Here is a 22840-nt window from a genome sequence, read left to right on the forward strand (position 1 = left end):
TCAGGAGATCGAGACCATCCTGGCTAACACGGTGAAACCCCGTCTCTACTAAAAAATACAAAAAACTAGCCGGGCGACGTGGCGGCGCCTGTAGTCCCAGCTACCCGGGAGGCTGAGACAGGAGAATGGCGTGAACCCGGGAGGCGGAGCTTGCAGTGAGCTGAGATCCGGCCACAGCACTCCAGCCTGGGTGACAGAGCGAGACTCCATCTCAAAAAAAAAAAAAAAGAAAGAAAGAAAGAGGGAAGGGGAGAGGAGAGGAGGAGAAAGAGAAAGAAAGAACCTTGGAGCCTGGGCAATAAAGCAAGACCCCATCTCTACAAATATAAAATAATCAGCTAGGTGTGGTGACATGTGCCTCCCAGCTACTTGGGGGGCTGCAGCAGGAGGATCACTCGAGCCATGGAGTTTGAGGTTGCAGTGAGCCGTCATCACATCACTGCACTTCAGTCTGGGGGAGAGAGGGAGACCCTGTCTCTAATTAAAAGAAACAAAATAGCCTTTCTTCTTGGCCAGGCAAGGTGGCTCATGCCTGTAATCTCAGCACTTTGGGAGGCCTAGGCAGGTGGATCACCTGAGGTCAGTGTAAGGTTAGCCGAGAGACAGGACGAGAAAGCAGGGTGTCGAGAGAGAGGACGTGTGACAGAGAGAGAGAGAGAGAGAGAGACCGACCCTTAACCTGCCGGGCTGCTGCTCCACCACAGTCAGAGGAGACAGCCCTGAGCTTACAAAATGAGGGGTTTATATGGGGGAGAGAGACCCTCGGGTTGTTTGTCAGTTAACTTTACCATATATTATCTCGTGACTGGCTTACAATATATTGTGAAAACAGGAATTTACAAGAGGGCATAACTTAGGTTTATCCACGTTTCTCCTGACTTCCCCCGTGCCGCCTGGAGGGCTGTAATCTAGTAAGTTTGGTGACCTTGCTGTGGCGCCTAGATAAGGGTTCAGGAATGCAGCTGCAGAGTATTCAGGATAACTGTCAACTGCATTGTGGCAGAGGGGGCTTGGGGCAGCTTGTCCCTAACAGTCAGGAGTTTGAAACCAGCCTGGCCAACATGGCGAAATCCCATCTCTGCTAAAAATAGAAAAATTGGCCGGGCGCGATGGCTCACGCCTGTAATCCCAGCACTTTGGGAGGCAAAGGTAGGCGGATCATGAGGTCAGGAGATCGAGACTTTCCTGGCTAACACAGTGAAACCCTGTCTCTTCTAAAAAATACAAAAAAATTAGCCAGGCATGGTAGCCGGCACCTGCAGTCCCAGCTACTTGGGAGGCTGAGGCAGGAGAATGGCGTGAACCCGGGAGGCGGAGCTTGCAGTGAGCCGAGATCACACTACTGCCTGGATGACAGAGTGAGACTCCATCTCAAAAATAAACAAACAGAAACTTGACCTGGAAATTAAAAATAACCTGCTTGGCTTCTTGGTAACAGTTTAGACTGGAATTTGGCTCCTGAATTAATTGTTCTGATTTTCAGTGGAACTTCAGGCTGGGCCTGTTTTGGCAAACTGGGGACTTAAAGAGTCAGATGGGCCTTTCACTGGGGTGTTTATATGGCCAGTGTGCAGTTTTCACTAGTCAGGTGAAAGACTGAAATGAGCAAATGGCGTGGAAGAGACTGAAGTCCCGTGTTACCTGGGTCAGGGAAGGCCTGCCCAGACCGCATCTGAAAGATCCCGTTTGCGTGTCTGCACGACTTACCCCATCCCTCTGTGGACTGTAATGAAGGTAGCAGTGGGAATGGGAGAGCAGTTTCAACTGGGCCTTTCAATCAGTTGACCCCAGGGTATCTCAGTCTCCTTCCCTCACTGTGTTGGCTAGAGTTCTATGAATCTTGTTAGAGATGGTTTGATACCTGTTCCCAAGAGATTAGTATTGGCAGGGATGCCCAGTTTCCTGGTACGAATAGTTAAATCCAATTCATCCAGTCAAGATGGCACTGTAAATTTATACTCTAAACACATAGCAGTAATACATAAAAAGATAAAATTCTAAAAACATATTCATGCACGCCCCCGCTTTTCTACCCCCCACCGCACTCAGCATGATAAATATCCCTGTGGATGAGAAATAGACAGGAACTCAAGGAAGAAAGCTGGGCTCAGAGCGGACCTGCTGGTCTCTGAATCTGGAAGCAGAAATTTGGGATAACAGAGCTATAAAGTGTTACACTTGGAGCATGGAATTAGAGCTAGGAAGTTGCTTGAATGCACAGGCTGGACAGTAGCCTGAGAAAAGTTGCTACTGACCATTTCCTGGGGCTATAGCTTATGTTATGTTATGTTATGTTATGTTATGTTATGTTGTTATTTTCTGAGATGGAGTTTCGCTCTTGTTGCCCAGGCTGGAGTGCAATGGCATGATCTTGGCTCACCTCAACCTCCGCCTCCTGGGCTCAAGCGATTCTCCTGCCTTAGCCTCTGGAGTAGCTGGGATCACAGGCATGTGCCACCACACCCGGCTAATTTTTGTGTGTGTGTGTATTTTTAGTTGAGACAGGATTTCTCCATGTTGGTCAGGCTGGTCTTGAACTCCTGATCTCAGGTGAACTGCCCAGTTCGGCCTCCCAAAGTGCTGGGATTATAGGCGTGAGTCACCACACCTGGTCAGCTTTTTATTTTTTATAGAGACAGATTCTCACTCTGTTGCCCAGGGTGGCGTGCAGTGGCAAGATCATGGCTCAGTTCAGCCTTGACTTCCCTGGTTCAAACGATCTTGCCACCTCAGCTTCCCGAGTAACTAGGGCTGTGGGCACTTACCACCACGCCCAGCTAACCTTTTTTTGAGACAGAGTTTCACTCTTGTTGCCCAGGCTGGAGTGTAGTGGCTCGATCCTAGCTCACTGCAACCTCCTCCTCCCGGGTTCAAGTGAGTCTTCTGCTTCAGCCTCCTGAGTAGCTAGGAATAGAGGCATCTGCCACCATGCCCGGCTTATTTTTTGTGTGATTAATAGAGATAGGGTTTCATCATGTTGGCCAGGCTGGTTGTGAACTCCTGATCTCAGGTGATCCACCTGCCTTGGCTTCCCAAAGTACTGGGATTACAGGTGTGAGCCACCATGCCCAGCCTCAAGCCATCCTTTCACCTTTGCCTCTTGACTTTGTGGGACCACAGGCGTGCGCTACCACACCTAATTTTTTTATTTTTATTTTTATTTTTATTTATTTATTTATTTTTTGAGACGGAGTCTCGCTCTGTCCCCCGGGCTGGAGTGCAGTGGCCGGATCTCAGCTTACTGCAAGCTCCGCCTCCCAGGTTTACCGCCATTCTCCTGCCTCAGCCTCCCGAGTAGCTGGGACTACAGGTGCCCGCCACCTCGCCCGGCTAGTTTTTTGTATTTTTTAGTAGAGACGGGGTTTCACAGTGTTAGCCAGGATGGTCTCGATCTCCTGACCTTGTGATCCGCCCGCCTCGGCCTCCCAAAGTGCTGGGATTACAGGCTTGAGCCACCGCGCCCGACCTACTTTTTTTATTTTTTATTATAGAGATGGGGTTTTGCCATGTTGTCTAAGCTGGTTTTGAACTCCTGAGCTCAAGTGATCTGCCTGCCTAGGCCTCCGAAAATGCTGGGATTACAGGTATGAGCCACTGTGCCCAGCCTAGAAATAATATTTAAAGAGATAATGGCTTGAAATAATGACTTGAAATTTCTGATTTGAAAAAACAGCATGAACATCAAACAGGATAAATAATATGTCACTAGATATAATACAGTGAAACTACAGACAATAGTAGGATTTTATTTTGCTTTCTGAGGCCACGTTGGAGGGCAGTGGCGCAATCACGGCTCACTGTGGCCTTGACCTGCGAGGCTCAGGTAATCCTCCCACCCCAGCCTCCTGAGTAGCTGGGCCTACAGAAACATGCCACCATGCCCGGCTAATTTTTGTATTTTTTGTAGAGACAGGGTGTTGTGTTGCCCAGGTTGATCTCAAACTCTTGGTCTCAGGCAATCCGCCCACCGTGGTCTCCCAAAGTGCTGGGATTACAGGCATGAGCTGCCATACCCCACGAGACTAAGAGAGTTAAAAACTACTGGAGTTAAGAAAGAATTCCAAGAATTGACAGTTAGATCACAAATAACATCTTATCAACATTGGGTGCCAGAAAACAATAGCAGAATGTCTTAGAAAAGCTCCTTGTTAACCTAGAATTTCATAGCCAGCTATCATTCAAGAATGAGGTAAAATAAAGGTATTTTTGGACAGGCTAAGACAGTTTTATCACCTACAGACCTTTGCTGAAAGAATGGTTACAGATGTACTTCAGTAAAAAGAAAAGTAAACCCCTGAAGAAAGATCAGGTTGTTGGTGCCAACAGTAAGCACAGAAATGGATACATGTTGGTCAATTGAATTAACTTTTTTTTTATTTTTTGAGATGGAGTTTTGCTCTTGTTGCCCAGGCTGGAGTGCAATGGTGCGATCTCAGCTTCCCGCAACCTGTGCCTCTCAGGTTCAAGCGATTCTCCCACCTCACCCTCCCGAGCAGCTGGGATTACAGGCGTGTGCCACCACGCCTGGCTAATTTTGCATTTTTATTAGTGATAGGGTTTCTCCATGTTGGTCAGGCTGGTCTCGAACTCCCAACCTCAGGTGATCCGCCTGCCTCAGCCTCCCAAAGTGCCGGGATTACAGGTGTGAGCAAGGTGTCTCTCATGATCGTGAGATGGCTGCCATAGGTCCAGTCATTATATCATCAACCTGCGACATCCCACGCAGGAAGGCACAGAGATCCTAGGAGAAAGGAAGCTTTCTTTTCATGTGCTGCTGCTGCTTTGTTGTTGTTGTTGTTGTTGCAGTCACTGTCATCCAGGCTGGAAGGTGTGATCTCCGCTCCGCCCACTTCAACTTCCACCTCCCGGGTAAAGTGACTCTTGTGCCTTAGCCTCCTGAGTAGCTGGGATTGCAAGCACTTGCCCCCAAGCCCAGCTAATTTTTGTATTTTTAGTAGAGATGAGGTTTCACCACGTTGCCCAGGCTGGTCTCAAACTCCTGACCTCAGGTGATATGCCTGCCTCAGCCTCCCAAAGCGCTGGGATTACAGTCGTGAGCCACTGTGCCTGGCTGTTTATTTGGAAAGGAAAATCTTTCCAAGATGGCCCTAGCAGATACTCCCTTGGGTCTCATTGACCTGAGCCAGTCCATCCTCAAACCAATTCCTGGTGAAAAAGGGACAGGCTTGCTGTGGTTGGCTCTGGTTGGCTTTAGCCAGTCTTGCATCATCTGCCAGCACTGGGTCCTTAGCTGCCCAAACAAATCAGGATTCTGTTGGCAAGTGAAAAAGAGAGTGGCCACTGGTAGGCAGCCAACAGTGTCTGCTACAGACGGCAAAACATAGAGATAAAAAAAAAAAAAAAAATCTAAATGGGCTTTTAATTTTTTTTTTTTTTTTTTGAGACAGAGTCTCGCTCTGTCACCCAGGCTGGAGTGCAGTGGCCGGATCTCAGCTCACTGCAAGCTCCACCTCCCAGGTTTACGCCATTCTCCTGCCTCAGCCTCCCAAGTAGCTGGGACTACAGACGTCCACCACCACTCCTGGCTAGTTTTTTGTATTTTTTAGTAGACACGGGGTTTCACCGTGTTAGCCAGGATGGTCTCGATCTCCTGACCTTGTGATCCGCCCGTCTCAGCCTCCCAAAGTGCTGGGATTACAGGCTTGAGCCACTGCACTTGGCCAAATTTTTTTTTTTTTAAGGGAAAACTAGAATTGTTGACCACATTACCAAGGAAGAATAAGAATAGAGAATTTTATTGTTAAGCCACACCAAATTTCTGCCTTATTAAGAGAATGGCATTACTGAAAAACTGAAGACTTCATCAAGAAAATGTACATATAAGATTAATCTCTAAGAAAACTAAAGGAGTATAATTTCCAAACCAGGAGGGGGGAAAGAGTGGTGAGGGTTTGGTGGGTGTGGTGGCTCACACCTGTAATCCCAGCACTTTGGGAGGCTGAGGCAGGGGAATCACGAGGTCAGGAGATTGAGACCATCCTGTCTAACATGGTGAAACCCGTCTCTACTAAAAATACAAAAAAAAAAAAAAAATTAGTGGGGCATGGTGGTGGGCACCTGTAGTCCCAGCTACTTGGGAGGCTGAGGCAGGAGAATGACATGAACCCGGGAGGCGGAGCTTGCAGTGAGCCAAAATCAAGCCAGTGCACTCCAGCCTGGGCGACAGAGTGAGACTCTGTCTCAAAAAAAAAAAAAAAGGGTGGTGAGGGTGGAGATAATATGTCAACCCAAGTCAGGAAAAGAAAAAACTAAAGAAAAAATAGTAGACAAAACACTAAATAAGATAGTAACATAAGTCCAAAGTGAAATGGATTAAACTCATCTATTTGAAAACAACAAGAGTATCAGGTGAAATAAAAAGCAAAGAAGTCTGAGGGCTGAGCAAGGTGGCTCATACTTGTAATCTCAGCTCTTTGGGAGGCCAGGTTGGGAGGATCATTTGAGAACAGGAGTTTGAGATCAGCCTGGGCAACATAGCAAGACATCATCTCTACAACAACAAAAAAACAAACCAACAAAAGTAGCCTGGGCTGGGCACAGTAGCGCACACCTATAGTCCAGCTACATAGGAGGCTGAGGCAGGAGGCTGAGGCAGGAATCTGAGAGTTCAAGTCCAGTCTGGGGAACATAGCAAGACTGTCTTTACAAAAAAAAAAAAAAAAAAAAAGGCCAGGCGCGGTGGCTCAAGCCTGTAATCCCAGCACTTTGGGAGGCCGAGACGGGCGGATCACGAGGTCAGGAGATCGAGACCATCCTGGCTAACGCGGTGAAACCCCGTCTCTACTAAAAAATACAAAAAACTAGCCGGGCGAGGTGGCGGGCGCCTGTAGCCCCAGCTACTCGGGAGGCTGAGGCAGGAGAATGGCATCAACCTGGGAGGCGGAGCTTGCAGTGAGCTGAGATCTGGCCACTGCACTCCAGCCTGGGCGGCAGAGTGAGCCTCCGTCTCAAAAAAAAAAAAAAAAAATTAGCCAGGTCTGATGGTGTGTGCCTACGGTCCTAGCTACTCGGGACCTGAGGTAGGAGGATCATTTGAGCCCAGGAGGTCGAGGCTACAGTCAGCTGTGATTGCGTCACCGACATTCCAGTCTGGGTAGCAGAGTGAGATCCTGTCTCAAAACAGGGGAAAAAGCCTGAGCGTGGTGGCTCACACCTGTAATCCCAGCACCTTGGGAGGCCCAGGTGGATGGATCACCTGAGGTTGGGAGTTCCAGACCAGCCTGGCCAACACAGTTAAACGCCATCTCGACTAAAAATACAAAAGTAGCCAGGTGTGGTGGCACATGCCTCTAATCCCAGCTACTCAGGAGGCTGAGGCAGGAGATTCGCTTGAACCTGGGAAGTGGAGGTTGCAGTGAGCTGAGATCGTGCCATTGCACTCCAGTCTGGGCAATAAGAGCAAAACTCCGTCTCAAAAAAAAAAGGATGCTGGAGGTGGAAAGCTGTCTAGAATGTGGAGAGCCCGGTCTTCCCCACACAGGTGGTTTGAACTTTTTTTTTTTTTTTTTTTTGAGACGGAGTCTTGCTCTGTCGCCCAGGCTGGAGTGCAGTGGCCGCATCACCGCTCACTGCAAGCTCCGACCTCCGGGTTTACGCCATTCTCCGGCCTCAGCCTCCGGAGTAGCTGGGACTACAGGCGCCCGCCACCTCGCCCGGCTAGTTTTTCGTATTTTTTAGTAGACGGGGTTTCACTGTGTTAGCTAGGATGGTCTCGCTCTCCTGACCTCGTGATCCGCCCGTTCTCGGCCTCCCAAAGTGCTGGGATTACAGGCTTGAGCCACCGCGCCCGGCCTGAACTTTTTTCATAAAATAGAGATGAGGTCTCGCTATTGCCCAGGCTGCAACCGCTGACTGAAGCGATCCTCCAGCCTCAGTCCTCCAAAGTGCTGGAATTATAGGTGTGAGCCACCACACCTGGCCGAGAACTGTTTTTCTACACGTTACTTTATGCCTTAGTATAGATAGGTACAGCAAGATACTGGATTTCCCCCTGCCCACCCCGACTCAAAATACAGTGGGGCTCCCTCCTGAGGCAGCACGTGGTGGATCTGAAGGCACTGTTCCTCCCAACTCCTCTGCCGCACCCCTCCCCGTGCCTCAGGCCCAGCTTCTTCCTCTTAGAAGCTGTTTCTTTATTTTTTCTTTCTTTCTTTCTTTTTTTTTTTTTTTTGAGACAGAGTCTCGCTCTGTCACCAGGCTGGAGTGCAGTGGCCGGATCTCAGCTCACTACAAGCTCCGCCTCCCGGGTTTACGCCATTCTCCTGCCTCATCCCCGGAGTAGCTGGGACTACAGGCGCCCGCCACCTCGCCCGGCTAGTTTTTCGTATTTTTTAGTAGAGACGGGGTTTCACTGTGTAGCTAGGATGGTCTCGCTCTCCTGACCTCGTGATCCGCCCGTCTCGGCCTCCCAAAGTGCTGGGATTACAGGCTTGAGCCACCGCGCCCGGCCTGAACTTTTTTCATAAAATAGAGATGAGGTCTCGCTATTGCCCAGGCTGCAACCGCTGGACTGAAGCGATCCTCCAGCCTCAGTCCTCCAAAGTGCTGGAATTATAGGTGTGAGCCACCACACCTGGCCGAGAACTGTTTTTCTACACGTACTTTATGCCTTAGTATAGATAGGTACAGCAAGATACTGGATTTCCCCCTGCCCACCCCGACTCAAAATACAGTGGGGCTCCCTCCTGAGGCAGCACGTGGTGGATCTGAAGGCACTGTTCCTCCCAACTCCTCTGCCGCACCCCTCCCCGTGCCTCAGGGCCAGCTCTTCCTCTTAGAAGCTGTTTCTTTATTTTTTCTTTCTTTCTTTCTTTTTTTTTTTTTTTTTGAGACAGAGTCTCGCTCTGTCACCCAGGCTGGAGTGCAGTGGCCGGATCTCAGCTCACTACAAGCTCCGCCTCCCGGTTTACGCCATTCTCCTGCCTCATCCTCCGGAGTAGCTGGGACTACAGGCGCCCGCCACCTCGCCCGGCTAGTTTTTCGTATTTTTTAGTAGAGACGGGGTTTCACTGTGTTAGCTAGGATGGTCTCGCTCTCCTGACCTCGTGATCCGCCCGTCTCGGCCTCCCAAAGTGCTGGGATTACAGGCTTGAGCCACCGCGCCCGGCCTGAACTTTTTTCATAAAATAGAGATGAGGTCTCGCTATTGCCCAGGCTGCAACCGCTGGACTGAAGCGATCCTCCAGCCTCAGTCCTCCAAAGTGCTGGAATTATAGGTGTGAGCCACCACACCTGGCCGAGAACTGTTTTTCTACACGTTACTTATGCCTTAGTATAGATAGGTACAGCAAGATACTGGATTTCCCCCTGCCCACCCCGACTCAAAATACAGTGGGGCTCCCTCCTGAGGCAGCACGTGGTGGATCTGAAGGCACTGTTCCTCCCAACTCCTCTGCCGCACCCCTCCCCGTGCCTCAGGGCCCAGCTTCTTCCTCTTAGAAGCTGTTTCTTTATTTTTTCTTTCTTTCTTTCTTTTTTTTTTTTTTTGAGACAGAGTCTCGCTCTGTCACCCAGGCTGGAGTGCAGTGGCCGGATCTCAGCTCACTACAAGCTCCGCCTCCCGGGTTTACGCCATTCTCCTGCCTCAGCCTCCCAAGTAGCTGGGACTACAGGCGCCCGCCACCTCGCCCAGCTAGTTTTATTGGTATTTTTTAGTAGAGACGGGGTTTCACCGCGTTAGCCAGGATGGTCTCGATCTCCTGACCTCGTGATCCGCCCGTCTTGGCCTCCCAAAGTGCTGGGATTACAGGCTTGAGCCACCACGCCCGGCCTATTTTTTCTTTCTTTTCTTTTGTTTCTTTGAGCTATCTCCTACAGGAAGAGGCTGTTAGGGTGCAGCGGCGATCCTCGTCCAGTGAAGACTGACAGTTTATTTCTCTAGGACTTCATTGAAAGCCAAAGTTAACGTTCTTGGTTTGAAGAAGGGTGTTAGCTCTTGCCTTCTGGGTTTCTGACTACAAATTCTGGGCAGCATCGGAGGTACCAGAGCTGAGATTTCAGCTAGATATCAAGTCAAGGTTGGATGTCCTGCAGGAAGGGAGTGACTGCCCGAGGGTTTGGTGGTGGTGAGTGGAAAGGGCCTGAGTCCCAAGGGTAGCACTGAGGGGTCTGTGCCAGAGGCTGATGCCAGGGTGTTGCAATGCGAGTGACTTCAGTTAACCAAGCAGGGTGGTGAAGTGGCCCATTCTCAGCCAGGTCAAGGATAGGCCTTGCTGCTTTTGAGTTGTCGGGGAGGGAGGGGCTTTTGGTAACTGACCACCTGCCCCCCCTCAACTCCTGCCTGATTTGGGTGCTGCCCCCCACCCAGGAGGCAGGGAGTGTTCTGGATTGCTAGGCTGGCAGGGATCTGGGACACAGCGAATCTTTTGATGGTTATACCCCAGTTAGTGGAAAAATGCTTTGGGAAGGCAGTGGGGGCTGTGGAAGGAGCTCTGGGCTTGAAGTCATCAGACCTGGCATGGTGTTAAAGCATCTTCACTTCCGCCTGGCTGACCTTGTTCAGCTGGTCCTGGGACTCCTGTGCATACTAAATGAGAGGCCATCCCCCGAAAATGCTCAGAGGTTCATAAAGCATCGGGCCCTTGGAGCAGTAGGCTGTGGCTTAATGCCTTTAGAATGAGCTTTGGGACACGTCCTCAGGCTGTGTGTAAGTGGGTGGAGAGGGGCTTTATCTTTTGTCCTTCTCCCCTCCATCCCAGAGGCAAGCAGCACCCATCCCCCCAGCCTCAGTGCCTTATTTTGACGTTTCTTTTCTCTGCATACCAAGAAGGTTGTATTCAACTGTGCTGGTCTGAGGTGGTGCTCTCCTGTGCTTCATTAGGTTAATTCGTTGATGGTTGTCTCCTGGGATCTGACCGAGAATTGGCTCTAAAGCTGCTACAGCCTCCAAAACAGTCCCTGCTGTTCTCCTTTTGGGGCACTCTTGGCTTTGCTTCTCATTCCGGTGCTTTTGTTTTTTTCCTTCCATTTACCTGCGAGCTGGTGAGGGTCTCCTTTGAGGTTCCTTGTACTGGGAGGTGGAAGTAGCTCAAGGCTGCATCTCCTGGGGATGGAAGATGGGGTCTTCAAAGCCCTTGCTGCCCCTGACTACTGGATCCTGGCTGCCAGTTGCTCTGGACAGCCTCAGCTACCTGGACATGGACCAGCCATTCAGGGGACATTTATTGATAAATGGTCTCCCCAAATTTGCCAAATTTGTGACCACAAACTGTAGTATTGGCACAGTGGCTCACGCCTGTAATCCCAGCACCTTGGGAGGCCAAGGCGAGTGGATCACTTGAGGTCAGGAGTTTGAGACCAACCTAGTCAACATAACGAAACCCCATCTCTGCTGAAAATACAAAAATTAGCTGGGCTTGGTGGTGTAGGCCTGTAGTCCCAGCTACTTGGGAGGCAGGGGTAGGAGAATTGCTTGAACCCAGGAGGCAGAGGTTGCAGTGAGCCAAGATTGCGCCACTGTACTCCAGCCTGGGCAACCGAGTGAGACTCCGTTAAAAAAAAAAAAATAGGCCATAGTGTTGCCTAGCCACCTCCTAAATTTCCCTAGTTACTTCCTTTCTCTTTTAGAAGACTATTTCACACCTGGTCTCTCTGTAAATCTCCAACCCCAACAATAAAGGGACCCTTACTGTCTGTGCCGCTTGCTCGGCTTTGCCACCTGTCCCACATGAAGCCCCTCCAGGAACAGACTCGATGCTGTCATCTCTTGCTGCTCCTGGCCTTTTTTCCTTTGTTTGCCTCTTTTTCCTGCATCATAAATTTCTCCTCTAATAATTCATTCCCATCAGTGTACACACATTCTGGACCATCTCTCAGCTGAACCTCATTCCACACTCTTACATCCCATTCCTTTTTTTTTTTTTTGAGACAAAGTCTTACTCTGTCACCCAGGCAGCAGTGCAGTGGCGTGATCTTGGCTCACCACAACCTCTACCTCCCAGGTTCATGCGAGTCTCCTGCCTCAGCCTCCCAAGTGGCAGGATTATAGGCGTGAGCCACCGCACCTGGCTGTCAGTGGCTTTTAACCTATTGACCACAAACAATTTTAGAACATCACCCCAGAAGGAAACTGCAGCCCACTGGCAGTCATTCCCCATTCTCCTCTGTCCCCCAGCCCCTGGCAACTGGTAGTCTACTGTCTTTCTCTATGGATTTGCCTATTCTGTACATTTTATATAAATCATCCAGCATGGGGCCTTTTGTGCCTGGCTCCTTCTTTTTTTTTTTTCTTTTAAGACGTAGTCTTGCTCTGTCGCCCAGGCTGGAGTGCAGTGGCGCGATCTTGGCTCACTGCAAGCTCCGCCTTCCTGGGTTCTAGCCATTCTCCTGCCTCAGCCTCCTGAGTAGCTGGGACTACAGGCACCTGCCACCACGCCTGGCTAATTTTTTGTGTTTTTAGTATAGACGGGGTTTCACCGTGTTAACCAGGATGGTCTCAATCTCCTGACCTCGTGATCCACCTGCCTTGGCCTCCCAAAGTGCTGAGATTACAGGCTTGAGCCACCGCACCTGGCTGTGCCTGGCTTCTTTGACTTAGCAGGGGGTTTTCAGGTTCATCCATGCTGTAACAGGTACTAGAATTTGATTCCTTTTTATATCTGAATAATACTCCCTTGTATGTATATACCACATTTTGTTTATTTATGTATTGGTTGATGGAACTTTGAGTTGTTTCCATGTTGGCACTCTTATGAATAATGCTGCGTACAAGTTTGTTTGTTTGTTTTGAGATGGAGTCTCGCTCTGTCGCCAGGCTAGAGTGCAGTGGCGCGATCTCGGCTCACTGCAACCTCTGCCTCCGAAGTTCAAGCGATTCTCCGGCCTCAGCCTCCTGAGTAGCTGGGACTACAGGCACTGCCACCACGCCCAGTTAATTTCTTTTTGTTTGTTTGTTTGTTTGATTTTGAGACGGAGTCTTGCTCTTTCGCCCGGGCTGGAGTGCAGTGGCCGGATCTCAGCTCACTGCAAGCTCCGCCTCCCAGGTTTTACGCCATTCTCCTGCCTCAGCCTCCAGAGTAGCTGGGACTACAGGTGCCCACCACCTCGCCTGGCTAGTTTTTTGTATTTTTTTTTTTTTTTTTTTTGAGACGGAGTCTCGCTCTGTCGCCCAGGCTGGAGTGCAGTGGCGCAATCTCGGCTCACTGCAAGCTCCGCCTCCTGGGTTCACACTATTCTCCTGCCCCAGCCTCCCAAGTAGCTGGGACTACAGGCGCCCGCCACCACGCCCGGTTTATTTTTTCTATTTTTAGTAGAGACAGGGTTTCACCATGTTAGCCAGGATGGTCTTGATCTCCTGACCTTGTGATCCACTTGCCTCGGCCTCCCAAAGTGCTGAGATTACAGGCGTGAGCCACCGTGCCCGGCCTAATTTTTGTATTTTTAATGGAGATGGGGTTTCACCAAGTTGGCCAGATGGTCTTGATTCTCTTGAACTAGTGACCCAGCCACCTTGGCCTCCCACAGTGCTAGGATTACAGGCGTGAGCCACTGTGCCCAGCCATGTGTACAAGTTTTTATGTGAACCTAAGTTTTTATTTCTCTTGAGTTTATACCTAGAAGTGGAATTGCTGAGTCATATGTTATGGTGACTGGACATTTAATCTTTTGAGGAACTGCCAGACTGTTTCCCAAACTGACTGCACCATTTCACATTCCCACCAGCAAAGTCGGAGGGTTCCAATGTCTCTGCGTCCTCACTAACACTGGTTATTATCTGTCTTGTTAATTATAGCCACCCTGATGGGCAGGAAGTGGTATCTGATTATGGTTTTGATTTGCATTTCCCTAATGATTAATCATGTTGAGCATCTTTTTTTTTTTTTTTTTTGAGACAGAGTCTCACTCTGTCTCCTAGGCTGGAGTGCAGTGGCCAGATCTCAGCTCACTGCAAGCTCCGCCTCCCTGGTTTAAGCTATTCTTCTGCCTCAGCCTCCCGAGTAGATGGGACTACAGGCGCCCGCCACCTTGCCCGGCTAGTTTTTTTTTATTTTTTATTTTTAGTAGAGATGGGGTTTCACCGTGTTAGCCAGGATGGTCTCAATCTCCTGACCTCGTGATCCGCCCGTCTCGGCCTCCCAAAGTGCTGGGATTACAGGCTTGAGCCACTGCGCCTGGCCGACGTTGAGCATCTTTTCCTGTGCTTGAGTCTTGCAATACCCCTGGATCAGTCATTGTGAAGGTCACCACTGCCCTCCATCCAGTGGTCCATTCTCAGTCCTCACCTTACTTTTTCAAACACTTGACACTGTTAATTCCTCCTTCATTCTCGAAACTTTCTTCTCTTGGCTTCCCAGAGGCAGGGCTGTTTTCTCCTCCTACCTCACTGGCTTTTTCTTTCCTGGCTTCTCTTTTAGCCAGGAGAGTGCCCCAGGCTCTGTCCTCAGCCGCTTACTCTTGTTTGTGGCAGACCCTCCCTAGATGATTTCTTCTGGTCCTATAGTTTTAAGAATTAACTGTATGTACTCTGATGACTCTCAATATATCTCTCTAACTCTGACCTCACCCATGAGCTTCAGACAGGTGTGTCCAACTGCCTGTTCCATCTGCATGTGAATATCTAAAAAACTTTTTTTTTTTTTTTTCGAGTTGGGGTATCACTCTGTCACCCATCCTGAAGTGCCATGGCATAATCACGGCTCATTGCAACCTTGAACTCCTGAGCTCAAGTGATCCTTACACTTCAGCCTCCTGAGTAGCTAGGACTACAGGCATGTGCTACCATGCCCAGCTAATGTTTTTACTTGTTTGTTTGAGACGCAGTGTCACTCTGTTGCCAGGCCGTAGTGCAGTGGTGTGATCTCAGCTCATACAATCTCTGACTCCCTGGTTCAAGCAATTCTCCCGCCTCGGCCTCCCGAGTAGCTGGGATTACAGGCACCCGCCACCACGCCCAGCCAATTTTTTGTATTTTTAGTAGAGACAGGGTTTTGCCATGCTGACCAGGAAAGTCTCAATCTCCAGACCTCGTGATCCAGCCGCCTCGGCCTCCCAAAGTGCTGTGATTACAGGTGTGAGCCACCATGCCCAGTGTTTTTACTTTTTTGTAGAGATGGAGTCTTGCTGTATTGCCCAGGCTGGTCTCAAACTCCTGACCTCAAGTGATCTTCCTGCCTTGGCTTCTCAAAATGTTGGGATTACAGACATGAGCCACCACATCCGGCCTAAAAGACATTTTATTTGTTTTTTTGTTTTTTTTTTTTTGAGGCGGAGTCTCGCTCTGTCGCCCAGGCTGGAGTGCGGTGGCCGGATCTCAGCTCACTGCAAGCTCCACCTCCCGAGTTTACGCCATTCTCCTGCCTCCGCCTCCCAAGTAGCTGGGACTACAGGCGCCCGCCTCATCGCCCGGCTAGTTTTTTGTATTCTTTAGTAGAGACGGGGTTTCACCGTATTAGCCAGGGTGGTCTCGATCTCCTGACCTTGTGATCCGCCCGTCTCGGCCTCCCAAAGTGCTGGGATTACAGGCTTGAGCCACCGCGCCCGGCCGCATTTTAGATTTTTACTATGAAATGCATCATAGACTCAGAGTAGTATATATCGTGTTTGTGCTCTTTAAAGAATAAACATAAGAAATACTCCATGGCCAGGTGCAGTGGCTCATGCCTGTAATCCCAGCACTTTGGGAGGCCAAGGCGAGTGGATCACCTGAGGTCAGGAGTTGGAGACCAGCCTAGCCAACATAGTGAAACCCCGTCTCTACTAAAAATACAAAAAATTAGCTGGGTGTGGTGGCCCACGCCTGTAATCCCAGCTACTCAGGAGGCTGAGATAGGAGAATTGTTTGAACCCAGGAAGTGGAGGCTGCAGTGAGCCAAGATCATGCCACTGCACTCCAGCCTGGTGACAGAGCAAGACTCCGTCTCAAAAGAAAAAGAAGTAACTTCTGTACGCACCACCTGCATTACGAGGTGTGCAGTACTCCTGAAGCCTCTTCAGCCCTCCTTATTTCATCTACCTCTCTTCCCGCTCCAGAGGAATTCCCTGAATTTTGTGGTGTTTCCTTGATTTTCTCTATTATTATCTTTATAGAGAGGCGTAGACAATGTCTTGCTTAACTTTGCATATTTTTTAGCTTTTCATGGATTCATGCTGTGGTCATTTATTCATGACTACTCTTTTTGCTCGATATAATAGTTTTTTGGCCATATTCATCCCTGTTAATGTCTGAAACTGGAGTTCATTCGTTTTACTATATGGCACAAAATGCACCACAATTTATGCCTTCTTTTTTTTGAGACAGAGTTTCGCTCTTGTTGCCCAGGCTGGAGTGCATTGGCGCGATCTCTGCCTCTGGGGTTCAAGCGATTCTCCTGCCTCAGCCTCCCGAGTAGCTGGGATTACAGGCATGTGCCATCATGCCCAGCTAATTTTGTATTTTTAGTAGATATGGAATTTCTTCGTGTTGGTCAGGCTGGTCTCAAACTCCCGACCTCAGGTGATCCACCCGCCTCGGCCTCCAAAAGTGCTAGAATTACAGGCGTAAGCCACTACGCCTGGCCTTTTTTTTTTTGAGACAGGGTTTTGCTCTTGTCACCCAGGCTGGAGTACAATAGTGTGATCTCGACTCACTGCAACCTCCGCCTCCTGGGTTTAAGTGGTTCTCCTGCCTCAGCCTCCCGCGTAGCTGAGATTATAGTTGGCCACCACAATGCCAGGCTGAGTTTTTGTATTTTTAGTAGAGATGGGGTTTCACCATGTTAGCTAGGCTGGTCTTGAACTCCTGACCTCAGGTGATTCACCTGCCTCAGTCTCCCAAAGTGGTGGGATTACAGGCATGAGCCACCGGGCGTGCCTTCTCCGAGCTCTTTATATCGAGGTATGCATGGGCTTATCATGAATGATCTGAGTAGCTGTGAAGGGGAGCGAGCCCATGACGCAGTGGGCAGCTGAGAGGCACCGGTAGAAATGAACTGTGAGAGAGTCAGTGCCAGGTCACTTTTGGGATTTTTAGTGCGTGTCAGGGGGCCTCTGAATTTTTTTTTTTAGTTCCTCCCAATGGCTCCATTTGCCCTCACCACAGCAAGCTGAGCAGCCTAAGTTTGCAGTAACACTTGGACCTGGGGTTCCCAAAGCAAGGGCCTTTGCCAGATGCTCTACTTCTCTGCTCTTTCCAGACATTGTCAAAACCAGGGATTTTCCTCTCCCCAACAGGCAGTGCAATTCCGTCAGGTGCCCCCTGCGTTGATCTAGCCTCCCAAGGAGTTAATGACCCCTGATTGAGTTGCTTCCTTTGGAAGTCTCTTGTGCCAGCTTTGCCCAGCCCCCGCTTTCAGTGGCCACTGCAGGACTGCCTAGCCAGAAACCAGGTCTCCCCAGGCAGGACCTCTTGCTCCCATCAACTGCAAAGTCACTGCCTTCCAGGGCCACCTGCCTCATGACTGGCTCTCCTCAGGTCACAGGAAGCTGGGAGCGGAACCCTGAAAGAACTCGAGTTCTTTCCTTAGATGCTGGGCATGCAGCAGGCAGAGGGAGACTGAGAGGAGACAAGGACCTGGCTTCCTGTCTACAGTCTGTTCAGTCAAGGCCATGACTAGAGTGGGATCTGCTAAATGGGTACAGCAGAACATTGGAAGAAGCACCTTTGAGCCAGTGCTGCTGGGGTCTCAGTGGATTAGAGCCAGGAGCCCTGGTGAGGCCTGTGGGCGGGGCTTCACTTGTGACCCTGAGAAGCCAACTCCACATCTCCTTCCCTCTCACCCTTGAGCCCTGGGTGGTTTGGGGAGGCCACAGCCTTTCTGTGCCCTGACCTATCCCAAAGTCACCTGCACTCATAAGGTTGTGACCTTAGGTAGATTCCTCTACTTTTGTGAACATCATTTTCCCACCCAGAATAATGTCCTTATTGCAATATGCTTGTTCCATTCCCTGCTGGCTTTGTGGCCACAAATGGAGGGGCAGCTAGGTTTCTTGAACACAGAGCCTGAGAGGCCTTGTCTGCAACTGCTGGAATCAGCCAGGAAACCCCAAAAGTGGGCTGGAGACTTCAACAAGGACTGGGAACAGGGCTGCGCTGAGAGACCCAGGGGCTAGGTCAGCAGAGCCGCTAGGCGGATTTGCAGGGGAGTTGGGGAGAGGCGAGGCAGCCAGCTTTGCAGGATTCCCACAGCACAGAGCCAGTGCTCAGGGGTTCCCTTCTCAGCGTTCCTCTCACCTGCTGTGATTCCCTTGTACCTGGCATGGATCCGAGCTTCTTTCCTTATGGCTGAGACCCAAACTGCCTACAAGTGGCCTCTTCTCCCTGTTCTTGCCTGCCAGGGCAGCATGGGGCCTTAGGCTGTCAGCGCTACCCGGGACCCTGGCATTCACTTTGTCCATAATGTACATATGGATGTAAGCAACTGCCCTCAGGGCTGTCTGGGGGCAGGACCAAGCCCAGCAACCACACCTCCTGACACAGCCAGGTTCTCCCCCAAGGTCGGAGCTGACAGGACTGTTCATGGTTCACTGAGTGGACCCAGCAATGCGTCATCGATAATCCACAGTCAAGAGAAGAGGGGCGGTCAGAGACCAGCCAGCCCTCCCTTCTGACTGGGAGAGGCCTCTGCAGGCACTAACAGGCTCCTGTGGGGGCAGTCAGCATCCATAGTCCCCTGGGATCTTCTCTGGGCTGTTTTCTCTGACATGTCACCTGAAACTAACTGTACATAGCTGGGCTAGGAACCTTCTAAATCTGATACTTCCCGCGTGTGGCTTAGGGAAAATCACTTGACTCCTTGTTTACCTTCTGGCTAAGAAGTGAAAACTCTGGGATAATCTAGTCCTCCAGGCCCTGGAGTCCCACAGAGTGATGCTATCTGTACAACTAGAGGGCAGAGCCCTTGGTCATGTCCACCCTCTGATTAAGTGGGCATCTCCTCTGCTGCTAGCTTTGTCCTCTCTGGGACTTGGGTTGGGCTTGGGACAAAGCCTGGTGCCCGTGCGATTCATCTGCACATTATTTCTCCTCTCTGCCATTCTAGGGTCGCGCTGCGGTAGCCTGTCACCCAACATGTGAAAGGGAACCTGTCAGGATTACTGCGAGCTAACAGCAGGACAAGCTGGCCCCAGGGAGCGGGGATGGGCAGAGCAGCTGCTGAACCTGGGCCAGCAGTACCAGGAAGGAGACCTGGGCCCTGGTGGGGAGCTCAGCACACGCTCGCCTGAGCCAGATGGTATTGGACACAGTGCACCGCTGAACGGCAGCTGTTCCCAACGCCAGAGGACCCCACAGCCACAGTAGGAGCTTTGCGACCCCTATGCAACTGCACCTGGGGCTGGGGCCACGAGGAGAAGGGACCAGCACCTCCTATGGGAAGCAGTAGGGCAGGACCTACCACGAAAAGGATCTCAATCTCTGCAGCGAAGTTTTCCAACATTCACAGCCTTCCTGTTTTTCTCCTCTCAGGGCTGGGGTCTGGCTTCCCTCCTCTGGCAGAGGTTTTGGGCCAGGAGGACCAGCCGAGGTGGGACACTTGCATGGAACCCAGGTCTCCTGAAGCCCATGTGCTCTCTGTTGTGATTGGAGTTCTAGGGCTTCCCCACTGCCGGGGACGAGGGGCTGCCTCATTGTCTGCTCATGAACCACAAGGACCCCGACTGCTCCAGACTGGATTATTTCAAGCCGCCAAAGAGGGGGACCCCTAGAGCTGGCAGCCAGCAATCCCAAGGGACTAGAGGACTGCGATGGACTGACCTCCCCCTCACCAGGGTGGCGGGAGAGGCAGAGCCTCTGTGGCCCAGCTAGTGACAGACCCGATGAAGCCCTAAGCAAGGGCCCCACCTGACTCAGGGACAGGACAGCCACTCCTGCCAATGTGCGTTCTCCCCACATTGAGGGAGGGCGTGGCAAGGGACCCCTGCCACTGTCCCCTGCTGCAGCACGTGCCCCTATGCCCTTTGCATGTGGTGCCAGAATAGACAGGCTACGCTGTGGCTGGCCCCTCAGTGGGCTGGGAAAGGAGTGGCCACGGTGACCACCACCCGCCTGCCGGCACCATGAAGTGCTCCCTGCGGGTGTGGTTCCTCTCCGTGGCCTTCTTGCTGGTGTTCATCATGTCCCTGCTCTTCACCTACTCGCACCACAGCATGGCCACACTGCCCTACCTGGACTCGGGGGCCCTGGGTGGGACGCACCGGGTGAAGCTGGTGCCCGGCTATGCCGGCCTGCAGCGCCTCAGCAAGGAGGGGCTCTCGGGCAAGAGCTGCGCCTGTCGCCGCTGCATGGGTGACACCGGCGCCTCCGACTGGTTTGACAGCCACTTTGATGGCAACATTTCCCCCGTCTGGACCCGAGAGAACATGGATCTTCCACCGGATGTCCAGAGGTGGTGGATGGTAAGAGCTGCTGCCCCCTTCCAGGGATCTGTCCCTCGGTTTTAAAGCCACTCAGGGCCCCCTCTTGGATTTCTGGCCCCCAGAGCCTTGACAAAGTGTAATGCCCGTTTGACCAAGCCATTGATAGGATCACAGATGACTGAAGGGCAGAGCGAGCATTGACCTGATGGAGTGGACTAGTATTTTCCAGTGCCTGTAGCACCCGAGCATAGGCCAGAAATGCCTCCTGGACCAGGCAGGCAGCACGGACACAGGGAGCAGGTGGGAGTGAGGAGTACAGCCATGGGGGGCCTGCCCCAGAGGAAGAAGGCAGCCACCCCTCGGCCCCAGCAGTCGTTGCTGCACAAGGCTGGATCTGGGTTTTTTTTTAAAGCAAACCCAGAAATCCAGATTTTAAAACTAAGTATCCTAATTTATGAACATTGACTCACAATAATTGTTTTTTATTTGTTTGTTTGTTTTTTGAGATGGAGTCTCATTCTGTTGCCCAGGCTGGAGTGCAGTGGCGCCATGACGGCTCACTGTAACTTCTGCCTGCAGGTTCAAGTGATTCTCCTGCCTCAGCCTCCCTAGTAGCTGGAATTACAGGCATGCGCCACCACCCTCAGCTAATTTTTTTGTATTTTTAGTAGAGACGGGGTTTCACCATGTTGGCCAGGCTGGTCTCAAACTCCTGACCTCAGATGATCCTCCCGCCTCAGCCTCCCAAAGTGCTGGGATTACAGGTGTGAGCCACTATGCCTAGCCGAAATAATTGTAAGTACCATTATAACAGAGCTTCTTGCTTGGTTCTTTACAATTTCTGGAAGACTTTTTACTGGGCTGGGATAAGAAAGCCTTGTAGGGAAGGCTGGGCGCGGTGGCTCGTGCCTGTAATCCCAGCACTTTGGGAGCCCAAGCTGGGCGGATTACGAGGTCAGGAGTTTGAGACCAGCCTGACCAACATGTTGAAACCCCGTCTACTAAAAATTAAAAAAAAAAAATAGCCAGACATGGTGGCAGGCGCCTGTAATCCCAGCGACTCAGGAGGCTGAGGCAGGAGAATCGCTTGAACCTGGGAGGCAGAGGTTGCAGTGAGCCAAGATCACGCCACTACACTCCAGCCTGGGCAACAACGTGAGACTCTGTCTCAAAAAAAAGAAAAGAAAGCCGTGTAGGGAAGACTTAATCTATTTTATGAAATAAAGTATTGCCTGATTCTAGAGTTAAAGAAAAACAAGCAATGTAAAGAACCGTCAGGGGCTATGGGAGTTGAAGGGGTGGGGCTGGGGGGTTCTCCCTGTCTTTCCAGTCATCACTTTTCTGCTACTTGTAATTCCTTCTGCCTTGCCCCAAGGCTCTGGAGTGTCACTCCCCAGGCTCTGCAGGCCATCTGGTTGCCACACATGTCATGGGTGGAACCATGTCAGCACTGAGCCCCTGCAGGCTCCCAAGCTGTGAGGGATGAGCTCATGTGATCAGGCTTATCAGAACGATGCCACAGAACATGCCTTCCAGCCCAGACTATCAGAGTGCCCGAGGACCGGGGTCTGCAGAGCTGGGGCCACTAGGAGCCCCGTGGACTCTTACTGTGACAGCTTTTTTTTGATACAGGTTATCACTGTCTTTGCAGTGGCATAGTCTTGGTTCACTGCATCCTTCACCCCCACCAGGCTCAAGCGATCCTCCTACCTCAGCTTCAGAGTAGCTGGGACTACAGGCACACACCACCACACCTGGCTAATTTTTATATAGGAATTCTCATCTCAGAGTCAATCTCTCCCTACAGATCAATCTCCCATCCCTCGTGAACAGGCCCTGCTCACCCACAAACCCATTGAGTTATGGCTCCATCCACAGAATGTTTTATTTTATTTTTATGTGGGGTTTTTTTTTTTTTGAGTAAAAATAATTCCAACACTTTTGAGTAAAAGTAATCCCACACCTTGGGAGGCCAAGGCAGGTGGATCACCTGAGTTCGGGAGTTCGAGCCCAGCCTGACCAACATGAAGAAACCCCGTGTCTACTAAAAATACAAAATTAGCTGGGTGTGGTGGCGCATGCCTGTAAATTCCAGCTACTCGGGAGGCTGAGGCAGGAGAATCTCTTGAATCTGGGATGCGGAGGTTGCAGTGAGCCAAGATCGTGCCATTGCACTCCAGCCTGGGCAACAAGAGTGAAACTCTATCTCAAAAAAAAAAAAAAAGAAAAATGAGGATTTCATTTTTCTTATTTCATATGAAATCTTTACTTTCATTGTCTCTTGAAAAATGGGAAACTTTGGCCCTTCTGGGCTCATGATCCCACGTGGCAACAATTGGCTGAAGTTGCCCTTCTTTGCCAGGGCTCAGATCTGTTGGGTGTGGACCTTACCTACCATGTTACTCCTGTGTGGTACCTGCTGGGCCCGTAAGCATCTGATTGGTGCTGCCTCGTTTCATGGTCTTTGACCACCAGCTGGTGGTACAGGTCTCGCTGGTAGGAGGGGACACCAGGACACCAGTTCTATTCCAGCCATTCTGGCTCTGAAAGA

The 22840-nt window shown here is 50.8% G+C and overlaps 1 protein-coding gene across 4 annotated transcripts in view; it reads left to right on the forward strand.

The window, feature by feature from the left end:
* The window catches only part of ST3GAL2 (ST3 beta-galactoside alpha-2,3-sialyltransferase 2), a 63972-nt gene that overhangs the window by 24798 nt on the left and 16334 nt on the right, over positions 1-22840 (forward strand). For all 4 annotated transcript variants that reach the window (XM_033218978.1, XM_033218977.1, XM_033218975.1 and 1 more), the window contains exon 2: positions 18975-20328. In XM_033218978.1, the coding sequence (XP_033074869.1) occupies positions 19990-20328 (339 nt within the window). In that variant the 5' untranslated portion in view covers positions 18975-19989. The remainder of the gene's footprint in view (positions 1-18974; positions 20329-22840) is intronic.

This window comes from Trachypithecus francoisi, unplaced genomic scaffold (genome assembly GCF_009764315.1).
Source record: "Trachypithecus francoisi isolate TF-2019V2 unplaced genomic scaffold, Tfra_2.0 Lachesis_group10, whole genome shotgun sequence".
Taxonomy (NCBI): Eukaryota; Metazoa; Chordata; class Mammalia; order Primates; family Cercopithecidae; genus Trachypithecus; species Trachypithecus francoisi.